This window comes from Lithobates pipiens, unplaced genomic scaffold (genome assembly GCF_037356315.1).
Source record: "Lithobates pipiens isolate NorthernLeopardFrog02 unplaced genomic scaffold, aLitPip1_a1.2 Scaffold_25, whole genome shotgun sequence".
Taxonomy (NCBI): Eukaryota; Metazoa; Chordata; class Amphibia; order Anura; family Ranidae; genus Lithobates; species Lithobates pipiens.
This window is the reverse complement of record NW_027507787.1, coordinates 192,901,371-192,918,055: the sequence shown is the minus strand read 5'-3', so window position 1 is coordinate 192,918,055 and position 16,685 is coordinate 192,901,371. Positions and strand designations below refer to the sequence as shown.

The window sequence follows — 16,685 nt, the reverse complement described above, 5'->3', positions numbered from 1 at the left end:
GTCTTTTATTTATTGTAAAAATGTTAAGAAAGAATCAGAGATGATGTGTTTATGATGTGCCTATAATCAGAGAGAGCTGGGGCTAGATATGTGCATTTTCCAGTCTATCTGCATATTCACAATTCAATGCAGGGCATCTTTCTAGTATGTGCACTTGCTGCTGATCTCATTCCAGGAGATGCAAAGGGTAATTGGCAGAGTTGAATGACTTACATAATTTATGTGTATAACTGAGGGCATCCTGTAAGGCTAGAGATACAAGGGGCTGGTTTTTCCTGGGACCATCCTCCCACAATTAAGCCAGGATAGATGAGAAGGGAGTTTGACATTGGAGAGCTCAGGACAAGAGGAGGGACTGCTGGCAATCAGTACACTTAGTGCTCAATGAGACACCAGCCAATACACACACACACACACACACACACACACCCTCTCACACATATACAGAGTCAGTGAGCTATCAGGAGGTCCCCCAATCACAGCCAGGTTACATTTGGCTACTAACTAGAGTGTGATCAGCACTCAACAAATCCTTTCATCATCATTCATCACACTGCAAAGGGCTGCCCTGCAACGTCATTTTCACGGAAAGGGAGAAAAAAAACCGTGATCCTCCCAAGAAGCTTCTTTTCTTAACTTATCCTGAGTTTGCTTCAGTTTTCTGGAGGAGGCTGAACCTGACAGTCGTGCTTCTTGCATCTGCTTGGGACTTAGCCATCTGTAGCCACCCTTGAGAAGAAGACTTGGACAATTGCACCTCCTCTGGGCTCATTGGAAGCAACCTCCGACGTCGGGCTCTTCTGTCTGGGCACCAAGCAGCTACTTCTTTGGAAGGAGGACCGCTCTGATTTTTTTTTTTTTTTAATTTTACTTTTTTTTTAATCCCAGGCTCTTGTTTGCGAAGCAGTCAAGGATCCTGTTTTAGGGGGAGCTTTGTGTTTGGGGGGCGATCTGCCTTGGTCTAGCCCTCCGCCTAGGCTCTCCTGCTCTCCGGCATCCTGGACAGGGAGATGGGAGGGGGACTGTGCCTGAGCTACTAGGACTAAGAAGCTCTGCACCTTCTTTCAGCCAAGGACTTTCCCCAGCCCAGCCTGCCAGACACACAGCAAGCCTCCCAGGGACTATCCTCCTTACTACACAGCCTCACCATGAGCTACATGACATCCATGCTTGGATACATGTGAGTACAGCCAACTTTTACCACCCCCTTTCCCATCTCCTGACTACACAGCACCCCTCTAACTCCTGTCTTTTTCTATTTTTTTTTCTCCAGGTTGATGCACTTGTTTGCCATCTGCTTACAAGCTCAGGTAAGGATCAAACTTTTGTTACCTTTAATGTTATTACACTGTATTTTACTTTTATATCTATTAAAACTGCATTCTTTCAGAAGAAACACATTGATACATAGTAGTTTGCAGAGTGTTAAAATATTACCTTTTCTTCTGATAAGATTCTAAACTCCTATACCTCAAGGTCAAGGCAATGGATCTAAAAGATTTTGTTTGATTTTTCTACTATATTAATAAAGTTCTATTTAAAGAATATAGGCTATCAAGATGATAGATCTAATATATATATATATATATATATATATATATATATATATATATATATATATATATATATATATATTTGTGTTTTATGTTTGAACAATATAATTAAATAAAAAAAAATTTGGACAGACAGTTATCAACTCAGTAGATCTAGTGTATATATATTTTAGTTTATTTTTGACCAATATAATAAAACATTTTGGAAAGACAGTTGGTTATCAACTCAGTAGATCTAGTATCTATTTTAGTTTATTTTTGACAAATAATAATAAAAATCCATTTTGAGGAAACAGTAGTTTTATCAATTCAGTAGATCCAATATATATTTCTGCTCCATTGATTAAAAAAAAAAAAAAAAAAAATAGTTAATCAAGTACTTAATCAACAATGTGGACTAGGTGGGAGATCTAATATATATTTTCGGCTGGCCATACATTATACAATTTTCTTATTCCATTTCCTTTAGATTTACCATCAAATATGCAGTGCAGGGGCCTGCCTGATTGAATGTGTTTAGGTTTGACCTTTTTATATTAGTTTTTGGTAAATGCAATGGAAAATTGTACAAGAAAACTGTATAATGTGTGGCCAGCCTTAGTTAATTTTAAACATTATTTTTTTAATGAAAATGCATTCTGTAATGAATGTGGACTATAAGGGGGAGATCTAATATCTATTTTAGGCTGGTCATACATTATACCTATCTCTTATCCAATTTCTTTTAGCTTTACCTTTCAACTATGTAGTGCAAGGGCTTGCCTGCTTGCACACAAATTGAAAGTGGTTTTTTAGGTTTGACCTCATGTTATATGATTTTAGTAAATCTAAAGGAATTATACAAGAAAACTGTATAATGCATGGCCAACCTTAGTTAATTTTTTGACCTATTTTTAATAAAAATGTATTCTGTAAATAATGTAGTCTATATATAATAGACTTCCAATATTGCAATGCTTGTAATTAAACATAAAGCAGGTGTTACAGTTTAGAATAAAAGATTTAGGCAAATCATTGCAATATCAGGTGGGGTTGTACCAGCCTTATGGTTACCAGTCTATATCACCACAGGCTGCAATGTTCAGATCTGGCAGCAGATTCTAAACATATTGGCCCACATACACATGCAAAAATGGAAGGGGCACTTAAGGGAATATGAAGCTTCACTAGACTAAGGACACAGTTAAAAAAAAAAAAAAAAAAAAAATTCTATTGACTTTGTGAGGTATGGGCTGTTCAGAAGCAGAATCTCTGATTTGATATGGGGATTTTAGTAAGAGCTCCCTTGTCACCCATAGAAGGAGAGAGGAATCTCCCTCACATTTGTTGAATATACATCTTTATAAATGTCAAAGACAAGAGCAATTCTGCTTGTGTCCAATGGAGCTCTGTATAGCCAAAGGGAGTATAAATCTCAGCAAGAAGGGTTTGCTTTGCAATCTGCCAAATTTGTCACACCGGTAAATGTGGTTTCCGCACATTATGGTGTAACATTGCAGCTGCATTGATGTTCAAACGTGTGTGTGTGTATGTATGTGTGTGTGTGTATATATATATATATATATATATATATATATATATATATATATATATATATATATATATATATATAATTTTTTTTTTTTTTTAGTGTAGTCGTTTTCTATTGCATTAGATACAATCTACTTTATTTATTTTATCATGTAATTATACGGTACAGATAGCCTGAGATTTATTTCTACCATAGGCCTCTGTTTTATTACTGTGCTACAAAATTTGTAACTTGCCAAATGCCTATATAAACGCCAAACTCTCTGTTTATATATAACGTTCCAGAATTTGGCAATGTGACTTTATTAAAGATGGGCATAGTTTCTGTGCATATATACCACACACTTACTCGTAGTCTTTGAGCTACTTGTAAGATATTCTTATTGTCGTGATCTTGTGTTAATGCCCTTAAAGTACGCCATCAACACCTTAAAGCGTGTTTGGGCTTCATCTAGATGTACTAAGCAGTATAAATATAATAGCTTGTTTTATGTATTTCCTAAAGGTAACTGTTCAGTCCCCACCTAATTTTACACAGCATGTGAGGGAGCAAAGCCTGGTGACCGATCAGCTGAGCAGGAGGCTTATCAGGACCTACCAGCTATACAGCCGGACCAGCGGGAAACACGTACAAGTGCTGGACAACAAGAAAATCAATGCAATGGCCGAAGATGGGGATCCACATGGTAAGCATACTTTTTTTTTTTTTTTGGCCTGGGGATTGGGGAAAGGTATATGACCAATTGCTTATGTGGGACTAGATACTACAGTTCATCTACCAATGAGTTGAATAATGCTAACTGCCAATTTTTTTAGGCCTGTAAAGTACACCTATTGATAGGGAATACAATGCAGATTTACCTTTGTTTTATTTTGCCTTGTTCGGTCAGTAAATCACGTACAAAATTTATATTTTATTTTCCCTTTAATTTCGGGGACCTTGAAGCAGATAGGATTACACAGGCCTAGAGCAAAGCTCAGTTGGTAATTTATTTGTGTAGAAGATGAGACATATCCAAGACTTGATACCGCTCTTGTTGTAGCTTCTATTGCCATTACTGTTTCTTGCTTTGAGTTTGGCATGCTTGGTGGATTTTAGGTTGTTTTTATATGCTAATTTGCTTATTTTAATAAAAGGCAGTTTGCATTACAAAGAAAAGTCAACAACTTAAAAGACCAATAAGAAATGAACATGTATAGGAAGAAAATGTATTTTGTTAATTTAAAGGCCAGCATTGCACAGGCCTTTACAGAATACATCAAACCATTCACCGCCTGTGCTCAGAGATTCTTAGAATTATATATTGCTGTCAGAGTCCTGAAGATACATATACATTATGGCCAGTCTGGGTGCAAGCCAATAGACATATCTGTGTAGTTTTTGGAGGTGGGATGAGTTAATTGCATATTACATTCTATACAGATGCAGTAAGACCATACAGATTCCATGTAGACAGTGGGAACATTATCAGGGACTCCAGTGCTGCAAGTCCACAATCTTACCTATTAACATAAACACAAATAATATCATAGGTGTGCTCTATAATTTAATAACAACATGTGAGTGAAAAAGAGATTACTCTTTTTTGTCCTCATGAGTCAGTACTCCATAAAGCTTGCACTCTAAATTTGGCACCTGAAATATGAGACCGCATAACCTGCAGAGTCATAGCAGTTCTGATCAAATGACTTAAAGACTGAGGCTCCACGTTATGCTGGATAAATGAGCTATGCTTTTGTTTAAGTTGCTTTGTATAGATAAATAGATCTTCATTATGTCTTTTCGATTTAATGAAAGATTTGATACTTTCATCCTAATTCCATAGAGTGTTATTAGTCTATAATGCTGTAACCGATAGCAACCAATCAGAAGTCATCTAGTCCCGGTTGGAATTCAACAGAGTGAGTTTTTATTGGTTGCTATGGGAAATTGCAATTAGCATATCGCTTACTAATTAACAAGGGCAAATAATAACAATGGGGTCACTGTATTAGGATCAGCTTGAGGCTTTTACTGATTTTCCTTGTTTAACACGTTTGAACTAGTGGACAGAAAGATAATATGTAACCATAGACAGAATAGTTGTACATGTAGCAGGTCTGATACATCAAGTCATTTTCATAAAGTCTGCCTTTGTCCAGTTTCATTTTATAATCTATTAAAATCACCCAGCGTGCAGCCATATTGTTTTTTTTTTGTTTTTTTTTGAGCACTTGATTTTCTGAAGTATTCTGCTGTGGCTTCAGAAATGTTAACAAAATGCACCCAAATCACTGTTTTCCACTGGTGATTACTCTGCAATCGTAGAATTTTATATATATATATATATATATATATATATATATATATATTTCCCTTGGCTTAAGCCTGCTCTGCAACACTGTACTCTCCAGTTTCTTTCAACTACTACAAAAAAAATCTTGCATTAACTCACAAAGACCGCAGGAAAGTGAAAACAATGTTCTTCACAGCTGCTTTCTTGTATGTTGTTGCTAATGCAGGCATAGGCCTTAGTGACAGTGGTACTCAAAGCCCAGGCCTGTTCAGGTGGGAAGAGTCAAAGAATCAGCTGTTATTTTAAGAAGTCCATTTTTAGCAATCCATGTCATAAATTAAACGGTCAATTAAATTCCAAACTTTGAAGTAGGACTCGCTTGTTTCCTATGGTTTTGTTCTGCGGAAATCTCCTGATACTAGCAATTCAAACAAGGGATTCGCACTTCTAAATTTCCCCTACATTTGAAATTCTGTAACCTATGAAGCTAAAGCTTAATATTGAATAAGGCATAGGGATTCAATGATTACACCATAAACCCTAAAACACACTTTGGCTGCTAATGTAGGAAACTGTGTAAATTTTTTTTTTTTTTTTTCAAAAATTATTACCAAAGGGGGGGGGGGGAAGTGTTCTGTAAAATAAGTTTAGTATTAGTGGACATACAGTCTGGTATAGAGGGGTGTATGTCTACATACAGTTACACAGCAAAGAAACATCATTTAGATCAAAACAGAACATTACAATTAAAGAGTTCAAGGCAGGGAATGCAGCAAAAAAAAGAATAAACACAATAAAACATTTATATATATAAAGTATATTTTTTTGTTATGACGGTTAGGAAGTATGATATAAAACAGAAAAAGAACAAGCTTTTTCTCAGATGTAAAGGTTTAAGAAAGTTGTAGTCTGTAAACGCTAAAAAGACGTTCAAGATCGTTCTATATGAATCTCCAGAGAGACCCCTAATGTCTGGAAGAGCCATTAAAACTCTTCTTACTTTCACCTTTTTCAACATTTCCTGAATACTTTCTCCTCTTCTCAGTGTAGTTTTGGGATCAGATGTGTCTCACTGCATTTTTTCTGCATCAACGTAGCTACTTTCCTTCAAAGTTTCAGCTTGAAACATAATTTTACTGGGATAAAGCTGTCACTAGAGCAAAAGAATAGAAATGAAAATGCTAAGCTTTCCAAAAATACATCTCCAAAAATCTTATGACCCCTTTTAAAAAAAATAAAAATAAAATAAAAATCAGAGAGAGAAGAACATTCATTTTGAAATCAGCGTAGATACAGATTAAAAGCATGTTGGGTGGAATTAAATTAATCACAACTTGAAGAGTTTGCCTGTAATCCTAAAAAAATGGGATACAGCTACAAAAAAATATATTTACATGGATTAGAAATATATATAGTATATACTTGCCTTTTATACCAGATAGCTAGATAGGCAGATAAATAGATAGCATACTAAAGGAGAGGTTTGTACACAGTCTAATGTTTTAATAAAGTTTTTCTAAAAGATTCAGCTGCCCAATCAGATTCTGGAAAATGTAAAAAAAATCCCCTAAATCTGATTGGGTATATAAATAGAACAAGAGCAAATGTTAAAATTACACCTTCAGTAAAACCGCTCTTTCACTCATTTTAAAGATGTGGTTTCCTGTATTTTGGGACTGATGGCATTGTAATTTTTTATCTTGTCAGTAAAACAATGCACAAGACAGACACTGAAATCAATCAATATCCTTTAAGCCTTTTACTGGATTTCAGATTGATTTTCCTTCATACGTCAAACTAAAAAAAAAGGTAACAGTCCATTTTCACTGTTGGTGAATTAAAGGCAGGCTCAAGTTTAAAAATGTTTGATACATGGGTCTGTTCTGTGCCAGATGTAAAATTTTGGTTCTTGGCAATATGTAGGGTATGGGCATATTGCTGTATCAAGTGATTTTTAAAAATAATACATTTAGAAGTATTGTTTATCACGAAAACAAATCAGATTCTTCCTCATTTGTTCAACCCTGGCCAATAGACATGATAGCTGAAATGTAATTGCATCCTATATAGGCCATAGTTAGATTTCTTTCATAGAAAATCCCATACAAGCTAAAATTCTGCTACTTATACTATTTGCTATAGGATGGAGACAGGAATCTATATCTAGTTTTCCATGCATTGTGTGGGTGGATGGCTAATCTAATGAGCAGTTTCACAATGCAATTACATTTAGATTTTAGAGGAAAATTGTATGTGTTCCTAGGAAAAAAGATGCAAGAATATGATTGCATAAAAAGACATCAGCACAAAATATTAATAATCTTTTGCTGTGCCATAATAACTTGTGCAGTTGTCTCTCATTGTTCAATAATCACTATTTAAGCAGACAAAGCAGTATCATGTTAAGTTTTTAAATGTGGATGTGTGGGTGTTTTTTTATTTATTTATTTATTTATTTTTTTTCTCTTCATTGACCCAAAAATTTGCATAGTTAGTCTGAACAACGATCAATGCCTCTGTTTAAAAAAACAGAAAGTAAATCAATATGACTCAACGCACAAGGGTGAAACAAATTAAAGGGCATTTGCTATCCTCTGGGTCTCGGCTGTGTGTTAGCACACAGAGTAAAATAATTCCAAATATAACCTGGAAAATGGGCCCATTTCTGCAGGTTGCCAAAAATATGGAAACTGATGGGTTACACAGAACTATCTACTTTGAAGAAACTCAACCTTTCTTAAAGCAAGACTCATTTATTGGCCAGGATACAGATGTAGAGGGGGGGGGGGGCATGTCCTAAGATTGATTGGCATGGTGTTTATTGTCTGCCTTGGTTAAACATGACATGTTAGCTTCTGAGTTTTACCTGCCTGTGTAATAAATCATTATTAGATTATGACTCTAATATTTTGTTCATACTGACAATACTAAAATGTATTGTTTTTAAGAACAGTTTTTGAGTACAAGCTTATTGTCTTAATGTATTTTCACGCTAAGCCAAATATCCCAGACAAAACACACATGAAACCCAAGAGAACAAACCCAGAATGCAATCTAGCATTGTTAGCCAGCTTGTTCACATTTAAGCACATCAGGAAAATGCATGTAAATTCCTGTCCTGGACCAGAAACAAAGCAGTTAAGACATCGCCATTGGACCTGAAAGGTCTTCCCAACACCCCAATGCTTGGGTGCTAAGATGCCAGTGGTGGGTGTTCTCCAATGATTTGTTATCCACATGCTAAAACCATGTTTTAAAAGCTATAGGTAATTTCGGGCATCAAATTTGAACAAGGCTATATCGCATGCACATTAGAAGGCCTACTCCAATGCCTTGGTCAGTCATTGTTTATACAACAGTTTTTTAGTAGCCTTTGCCTTCCAACAAATTCCCCCCCAAAAAAGTCCAGGGATAAATGTTAAAAATGTATATGCTCCTGTGCGAGAAGTCTATATCTACTGCCTACTGTTGTCTACACTTACTTATTGTCTACATTATGCTTGCATGGAATTCCTCTGTATATCTAGTTCCCCATGACAGCATGTGAAGTTTGAATTATTATAATACAGGATTTAAATAGCAACAGTAGCTTGTGTAACACCTTAAAATAAAGAGTGAATAGAACTCGAGACGTCTTTTTTGGAAGGCCCTGCTCATGAGAGCTTATGGTCAGCAAGGGAGTTTTGTTATATAAAAAGGTGTTAACTGTGGGGGGATGAGTTGATGAAGAAAGTAAAAGTTCTGTTGATCAGTAGACATGGGGTAGGCTTTCCTGAATAAATTTGTTTTCAGGAATTTCTTAAAGATAGACAGAGTAGGAGGTAACCAGAGAAGTTCGGGTAGAGAGGTCCAAAGAATGGAGAGGCTCTGTAGAAGTCCTAGGGGTGAGCATGGGAGGTGGTGACGAGCAAGCTAGAAGGCAAGAGGTCTTAAGTAGGGTGAAGAGGTTGGTTTGGGTGATATTGAGACAAAGTTTAGTGATGTAGTTCTGGGCAAAATTGTATATGTTATTGTTAGTATTTTGAATTGTATTTGTTGGAGGGGCATAGGCCAGTGGCGGAATTGGCAGAGAGCAGTAGTGAACACTGAGCGATTTGTTAAGGTTGATGAGTCCAGCAGTAGTATTCATGATGCGCTAAAGCGGGGATAGCCTGTGCAAAAGTAGGCCAACGAGGAGGGAGTTGCAGGGAAGAGATAGCAAATCAGTTAATTAGTGGTGTCATTGGTTATAATAAAGGGGTATATATTGTAAATGTTACAGAGGTGACGGTAGCATGATTTGAACAGTGATTGGCTATGGGGATAAAAGAAGAGGCCAGAATCCAGGATTGCCCCCCTGGCACATGTCCGATGAATGGGTTCCTGCATGGCTCCAAAAAACATTGCTATCTTTTGCTGTGATGTGATCTATCAATAAAGCGTTGGACCCTTTTATGGCGTTCCCTGGTATACCGGTGGCATATTTCATTCCTTGCCATTAGGGAAGGGACAAATAGTTGTATTAATGGAAAAGGCAAGGGAAGGAGCAGTGTGGAGGAAATATTATGAGCTCAGATTTGTAAAGATTCAGTCTTAGAAAGTAGTGTGACATCCATACTGATATGTCGGTTAGTAAATTACTGATGCGCAAGGAGACTGAAGGGGTGACTTTAGGAATAGAGAGAGAGATTTGGGTGACGTTAGCATAAAGATGCTATTGGAAGCCATGGGGAGTTATCACCTGACCGGGGGGGGGGAGGAGGAGCAGATAGAGAATAGAAGGGGATTTCTAATTTTCTAATTGGCAAAGTGACCAGCCTGCATGGGAATAGGCAAATAAGCTTGATGATAAACATTTTACAAATGTGATTACTTAACTTACATTTGCAGCTCTGTAGCCATTATAAGGCAGGTATCTGTGGCCTGGCTCTAGAAGGGCACTGAACAAAAATTAAAAGTTTAAATTTTTTTAACATTTGTTGATGAATATAGAATATTTATTATAAAAAATGGTTAAGAGGGAAGTTCGAGAGCCTCAAAACAGAGCAAAAGGCTGCACAGCAAAGTGTCAGTTATCTAATTTTCTATACAGCTGTGAGCAATTTGTACATGTATAACTAGATTTTATTGGCAGCTTATTCACATGTAACTTTTTCTGTTTGCATTTAGTGCTCTTCTAAGCAGACTGTATTTTGCTGAGTAGACTTCCCAGGCTGAAAATGGAATATTACAACACTGTCTTTTTTTTGTCTCTGCAGCCAAGCTGATTGTGGAAACAGACACATTTGGAAGCAAAGTCCGCATTAAAGGTGCCGAGACGGGTTATTATATCTGCATGAACAAGAAAGGAAAGTTGGTTGGCAAGGTGTGTTGGATTCTAGAGCATGACAAAATGTTGTCCTATGCCCACTGAGATGGAAGGTCTGTCAATGAGTTTAGGCATAAAGAGAAGCCATTGGGGCGAATATTGCAGTCAAGAGGCACAGAGAAGGTGCTGATTAAAAAAGAAGGGGGGTGTGCGAATTCACGGTAAAAACAATTTTTGATCAAAAGGCGCAGGAGAAGTGGGAAAGGAACAGAGTAACAAAGACGAGATAAAAGAGTCAAAAAGAAGAAAAGCTGAAAGGGGGAAAAAGGGGGTGTTTCAAATTCCATATATCTTATTTAACAAATAGCCAAATTGCTTTGCTATTATGTACAATTACATGCTACAAGTATTTGGAATGTTAAGACACAAAGTTCAGACTGCCTCATCACTAAGCCCTGAAATCTTCACATTAGTCATGGTTGTTCTTTAACACCCAGAAACTGCTCTGAGGGGTCCTTTTAAAAACTTCACTTTCAAGCCATTATTGGCTCTAAAGATGTCTGCGTTCAATAAGGATTTTCATTCCTCGTATTCACTATTACGGGGTGGGGGTGAGGGGGACCCGAGCTGATCAAAGTTAATACGCCCACTGCCTGTGCATACCTGCTTTTGAAATGTTTTTTTCCCAACCTTTATCCACTTCAGTAATTGACAATGACTTCCTGGTGGTTACAGTGTTACACTGCTGCATAACAACCTGTGTAGAATGATGCATCCCCCTTTTTTTAACTCAAAGATTTTGGAACTGCTTGTTCTAGTTATTTTAAGTTGGTTCATTTTATGGGTCATTGAAAAAACAAAAGTAACATTGCTTGCATTAGCCCATAGCAACCAATCAATTTTGCCCTATTTTAGCGTAACCAGTGGCAAAGTGTAGAAGCTAGTTGATTTGAGAAGCAATATTTCATTGGTCTATCCAGCAGTTTTAAACAATCTTATAAAAAAAATACAATCAGAATTCATTTTAGAATGATCAGAGATAAAAGATGATACCTCTTTGGTTGATATGGCATTTTATTTATTTTTTTGTTATTATTATTTAAAGCTTGACTACTTTTTGCTTAATTTTTTTCCTGACTTGATTGGTTGTTATACCAATTAATAATGAACATTGCCTAGTTTTTTACAATACTGTACATTATCTATTTTTCCATAACATGCAAATGGGTGGCCGAATATCAATTATACTCAAAGTGTATACATTCAGCAGACATGCTGATTTAATCAGATTTAGAAAATTTGGCATTGGCCTGCTTGGCAAAAGATTCCACTATGAGAATAACTTAATTCACAAATAAACCTGAACCATAGAGGAAATGTTCATAAATCCAAAATGGCAAGTCCACATGAATACTGCACATTAGTTTAAGCATTGATCTTCTCAATCAATTGCCGTGATCTAATTCCAGTCTCCGAATCCTATGTTAGATCAGTCAGGCATAGCAAGTGGCATGTTTAATTAGATACATTATATATAACATAAATTTAAACAAATTGTGTAATCCAACTATGGCCATTCCAAGAACAGAAAAAAAGGTCAATTTGGGATACAGGATTTTTCTTGGCAAAACTGAGTGAGTTTCACTAGTTTGTTTGCTCTTTTTAAAAAAAAAATTATTTTATATTGCAGACAAATGGAAGAGGAAAAGACTGTGTCTTCACAGAAATTGTCTTAGAAAACAACTACACAGCATTACAAAATGCCAAGTATGAAGGATGGTACATGGCGTTTACCCGTAGAGGACGCCCAAGAAAAGGATCCAAGACAAGGCAACACCAACGAGAGGTTCACTTTATGAAAAGGTTACCTAAGGGTCATCAGACCACTGAACCTCATAAACGTTTTGAATTTATTAATTACCCTTTTAATCGGAGGAGTAAAAGGACTCGATATTCAAGCGCGTGATAGGAACTGGATAATGGTCCACTCCTCGGACTTTGAACAGACTACTCTATTCTAATATAAGATTAAAAAAAGACATATGGACTAGTGGTTTATATATAAATATACATATATATTTTTTGTTTTTACAGAAGATGATTTATTTTTTTATTCTTATGAGACTTTTTTTTAAGAAAAACAAAAAACAAACGTATTAACTTGCTAAAAGTGCGCTCTTCATATAGATCTTAGACCTTTTTTTTTTAATATCTAGAAAAAGAATATTGTAGTGAAGAACGAACCTGGGACCAAAAGTGCTACTTAACTGATCAAAACACTTAACCAAAAACAAGACAAACGAGACAGGTGCAAGAGGACTGAAGAAGGAGCCGAACCTTCTATTTTTATTGTTTTATTTTTTGTGACATCCATTAATGGAATAATTGTTTTTTTTTTGTTTTTTTAAATCACATATGCTTTTAATTATTTTTAAGAGCTGCTTTTTCACCTATTCAGTTTCCTTAGTGGGAATAAAATTTAATTACCTGGCTCAAGCAGGTTTCATGACGAGCAAAATATTTTTTTTATACCAACGAGGACAAATCTTGTTTTTGTTTGACACAAAAAATACAAAATCTTAAAACTTGCAACTGCATGGTGGTAAAAAAAAATAAAAATGCATCCCAGTGGTAGAAATCAGTTGTAAAAAAAAATAGTGATAATTCTTTTTTTTTTTAATTATTATTTTGGAAAACACTGTACAAATGTCAGTTGTCTGGCAAGACTTTTATCCTTTTTTTAAGGATGTTTGTAAATATTAATATTAATGATGGAAATATTTATTTAAATGTGTATTAAAATTTGTACTAGTATCGTGTGGCTAAATCTTTCCTTTTGTGAACTATTATTCATCATAAAATTCATATAATGCAGTTTGAGTCCCCCAAAATCATAATTTATGAACAAGTGTAAAATCTATCTATCTTTATTATCATTCCAATCCCATGGTCAGCAAGAATAGTACTTTCAGATATGTTTATATAAGGCTCCCAAGGTGATAAGTGTCATGTCAGGTGAAAATTTCCAGTCCAAAAGTTTTATTTTTATTTTTTTAAATTTTGAATTCAGATGGGAAGGAGTAGAATCCCTGTCATGTTTTACTGCTATCCTGGTCTCTTTAAAGAGAGACTTTATAAGGCCTGTAGCTTTCTTCTACCCTACTAAAGAAAAGCATTCTTATTTCTGTCAATGTTGCTGCTGGAGATTTTGTTCAAGTCTTGTTGGATGAAACCATTGCAACCTGGATGGTAAGAGAAGGGAAATTAATTTAATGGCGCTCCGGTTATCAGTAAAAACCTAACAGTGTTTTCTCTTTTCCCACAATATAATAAACTGAATTAAATGTATACACTTAAAGCTTTAGGACTTAGTCTATGCTAACTGTAGGCAAAAGGAGATTATACAAAGGTCAGCTCCTTCTCCAATAGTTCATCCACCAAATAGTGGGACTACTACATTTGTAGTCAAGACTGACCATATAGCTATGACTTTATCTTAATTACCAACTATATATAGCTATATATACAATCTGTATATATAGACACCATATGACAAATAGTTACATTTTAGGGATCAAAAATTAGTGGTCGTTGGTGTAAAATGAGAAATCCGTGCAACGCTGGCTGGTGAGAAGTTTATATTTGGTTGCTTTCTGAGCATCCTAGAATAGCATTGGAAATTTCAGCCTGATTTATTGGCCTGTATGTCAGTTATTTTAGCATACACTAACATGACGCGATTGTCTAATTCTGTTAGTCTGCCACTGCAGAATTACAGTCACAACATATATTCTGAATATTGTGTGCTACTTAACACTACACTTGCGTGGGAGGTGGCTTGAATGCATTCATTAGAATATGAAGCATTTAAAGTGTATAATAATTAGGTGTCTATTTAGAAATGTTTTCACACAACATTCACCCAGAATTTACACATTTTCAAATTGAATCACGTTAGAAAAATGTGTAAATCTTGAGTGAAGGTTGTTTCTCTTGTGTAAGAAAATGTAAAACTAAAATCAAAATACAGAGCCATGACTATTATTTTTACACACTGTTGTATTTCTACAAATCTTATTTTCAAATATCTCATACATTTTTGGAATTCACAGTTTCAAATACAATAATTTTGGTGCAAATATGTTTAACAAGCAAATTTGCTATGGGAATTTCTCTTCCAATGTATGTATTGTTTGAAAGCAATAGCATTTTCACACAAAAAGACACCCTGGTTTTCATTTGAGAATATTTTGAGTAAGTGTTTCAAAAATGGACCAAGATGAAGCTGCTAATATTAATATGTAAAGCATTTAGGGAACATAGAATTGTCAATGATTTTTTTTCATAGACATTTTGTGATTCCATTACCCACCAACTATACTCTTTTCACAGTGGACATTTTATATTCAAGCTTTATTGATGTTTTGGTATTCTTGTTTGCAGTGAGGGACATCCTCAAATACACAGTTTATGGAATTCACTACCTGGCATCTTCTTGCATACAGATGGTTTACAATGGGGTAGTCTTTCTAAGAAATGTACACAGGTCACATTTATACCTCAAGGGTTATCTTAAGGCTACATCCCAATGTCCACACTCCAATTCTGACTCCTTAGTGCTAGTAACATTGACAGTGGTAGGGGATCTTTACTGTAGTGGTTCCAGTTTATGAGCTTGGCTTTATCAAGAAAGGCAAGTGTCAAAGGTGGTTGTTCATGACAAAACTATCAATTTACAATTATTTTTTATTTTTTTATCACATTTTAGTTGTTGCTTATATTCTTTTAAGGTTGGTGACAGTAGTTGAGGCCTGAGGGTCATTGGTGACTAAAGGGTGAGATCTGGGAGGTCATCTTTGACAAATACTTGAGACTTTCGTGAAACAAGTTCAACAATCACTGCTTTACTGAATGACCGATCAGTCCTAGAAGTGCTTTGTTGGATATGTCTTGAGGGGGCATAGGAGTGCTACAATGGGCCTTGCAACTAGTAACATTGAATATGGCATGTTATCTTCTGGTTATCATATGATATTTGGGCATGTGCCAATGACATTTCTTTTTGATGGGGTGCAACATCCTTTTTATTATTGCTCAGTTTTCCAGTCACAAAAAATGTGTTAAAAAAATAAAAATAAAATGCAAAAGTGGGATAGGGAACTGCAATTTTAAGCAAAAATATTTTCATATATAATGTAAGGGAGAGGAACATTTTGTAGTTGTCACGAGAGCAAGAGGTGATAGAAAATCCTGTTACTGTGACAACTGTCAATGATAAAAATGAGTTACCTCTAGAGAAACTTTTCCAGGTGTCTCCATCCTTTCCATACTTTAAAGGTAAAAAATAAAGTCCAGGCTTTACATACATACATATAAAAAAAAAAAATGCACCTCAAGCCCTTATTGGTTAGTTGAATTTTGGTTAAAACTTAATTCTGAAACTTGGTCTTGTGGCTGCGTTTTTTTTGAAGTGCAATGCCCTCAAAATAATTGTCTAAAGACTAATATGAATTGCTGTATACATGTGATATCACAAAGGGTAGAGTGTGATGTCATTGGGAAAAATATCCTAAATTGTTAAATTCTGTAAACAAATTATGACGGAGAACAGTAGACAAGCTCAAACTTTTAACTGGCACATAGCCTGTCCAAGAGGGTAACATAAAATTATCTATTGCATGTATCAACCTGCGTGAACTATATAGGTAATTAATATTTTATTTATTTTGGGGTCTATCGTCAATATAAATAAATTGAAGGGAAATAATAGCAGAACAGGAGCTGAGGTTAAATCTTCCAAAGGGAACATCTAGTTTGGTGACAAGTCTCTAATTGGGGAATCTCCCTCACTAGGTAGAGATTTTCTGTCACATTCTGTTGTCTTCAGGATAAGAAGTGAAGGGAAATCCCCCTCCAACAGGACACAGACAGGAAAAAATAAACTGACAGTGCTTTTAAACTTTCCCTGAAGGTGTTGGAAACCCCCCTCTTCTTCTTCTTCTTCTTTTTTTTTTTTTTTTTTTTTATGACAAATATACT

General features: G+C 35.5%; 1 protein-coding gene across 2 annotated transcripts; it reads left to right on the top strand.

Moving 5' to 3' along the window:
- Window positions 1–354: 354 nt before the first annotated feature.
- FGF8 (fibroblast growth factor 8) lies at window positions 355–13,455 on the top strand. 2 transcript variants are annotated; one of them, XM_077455344.1, is made up of 5 exons: window positions 355–1,180; window positions 1,274–1,310; window positions 3,622–3,769; window positions 10,597–10,703; window positions 12,337–13,455. In XM_077455344.1, the coding sequence occupies exons 1-5, from the start codon at window positions 1,149–1,151 to the stop codon at window positions 12,610–12,612; spliced, it is 600 nt and encodes a 199-aa protein (XP_077311470.1). In that variant the 5' UTR covers window positions 355–1,148; the 3' UTR covers window positions 12,613–13,455. The 2 variants fall into 2 exon arrangements, with proteins under 2 accessions (XP_077311470.1, XP_077311469.1); XM_077455343.1 differs by having other exon boundaries at window positions 359–1,180; window positions 3,589–3,769; window positions 12,337–13,454.
- Window positions 13,456–16,685: the final 3,230 nt, after the last annotated feature.

What these genes read in the sequence shown, in the direction of transcription:
- FGF8 (XM_077455343.1), top strand. Translation starts at nt 1,149, where the DNA reads ATGAGCTACATGACATCCATGCTTGGATACAT. An exon ending in ACATCCATGCTTGGATACAT is followed by an intron (nt 1,181 to 1,273) that starts GTGAGTACAGCC and finishes TTTTTTCTCCAG; the next exon opens with GTTGATGCACTTGTTTGCCA. An exon ending in CGAAGATGGGGATCCACATG is followed by an intron (nt 3,770 to 10,596) that starts GTAAGCATACTT and finishes TTGTCTCTGCAG; the next exon opens with CCAAGCTGATTGTGGAAACA.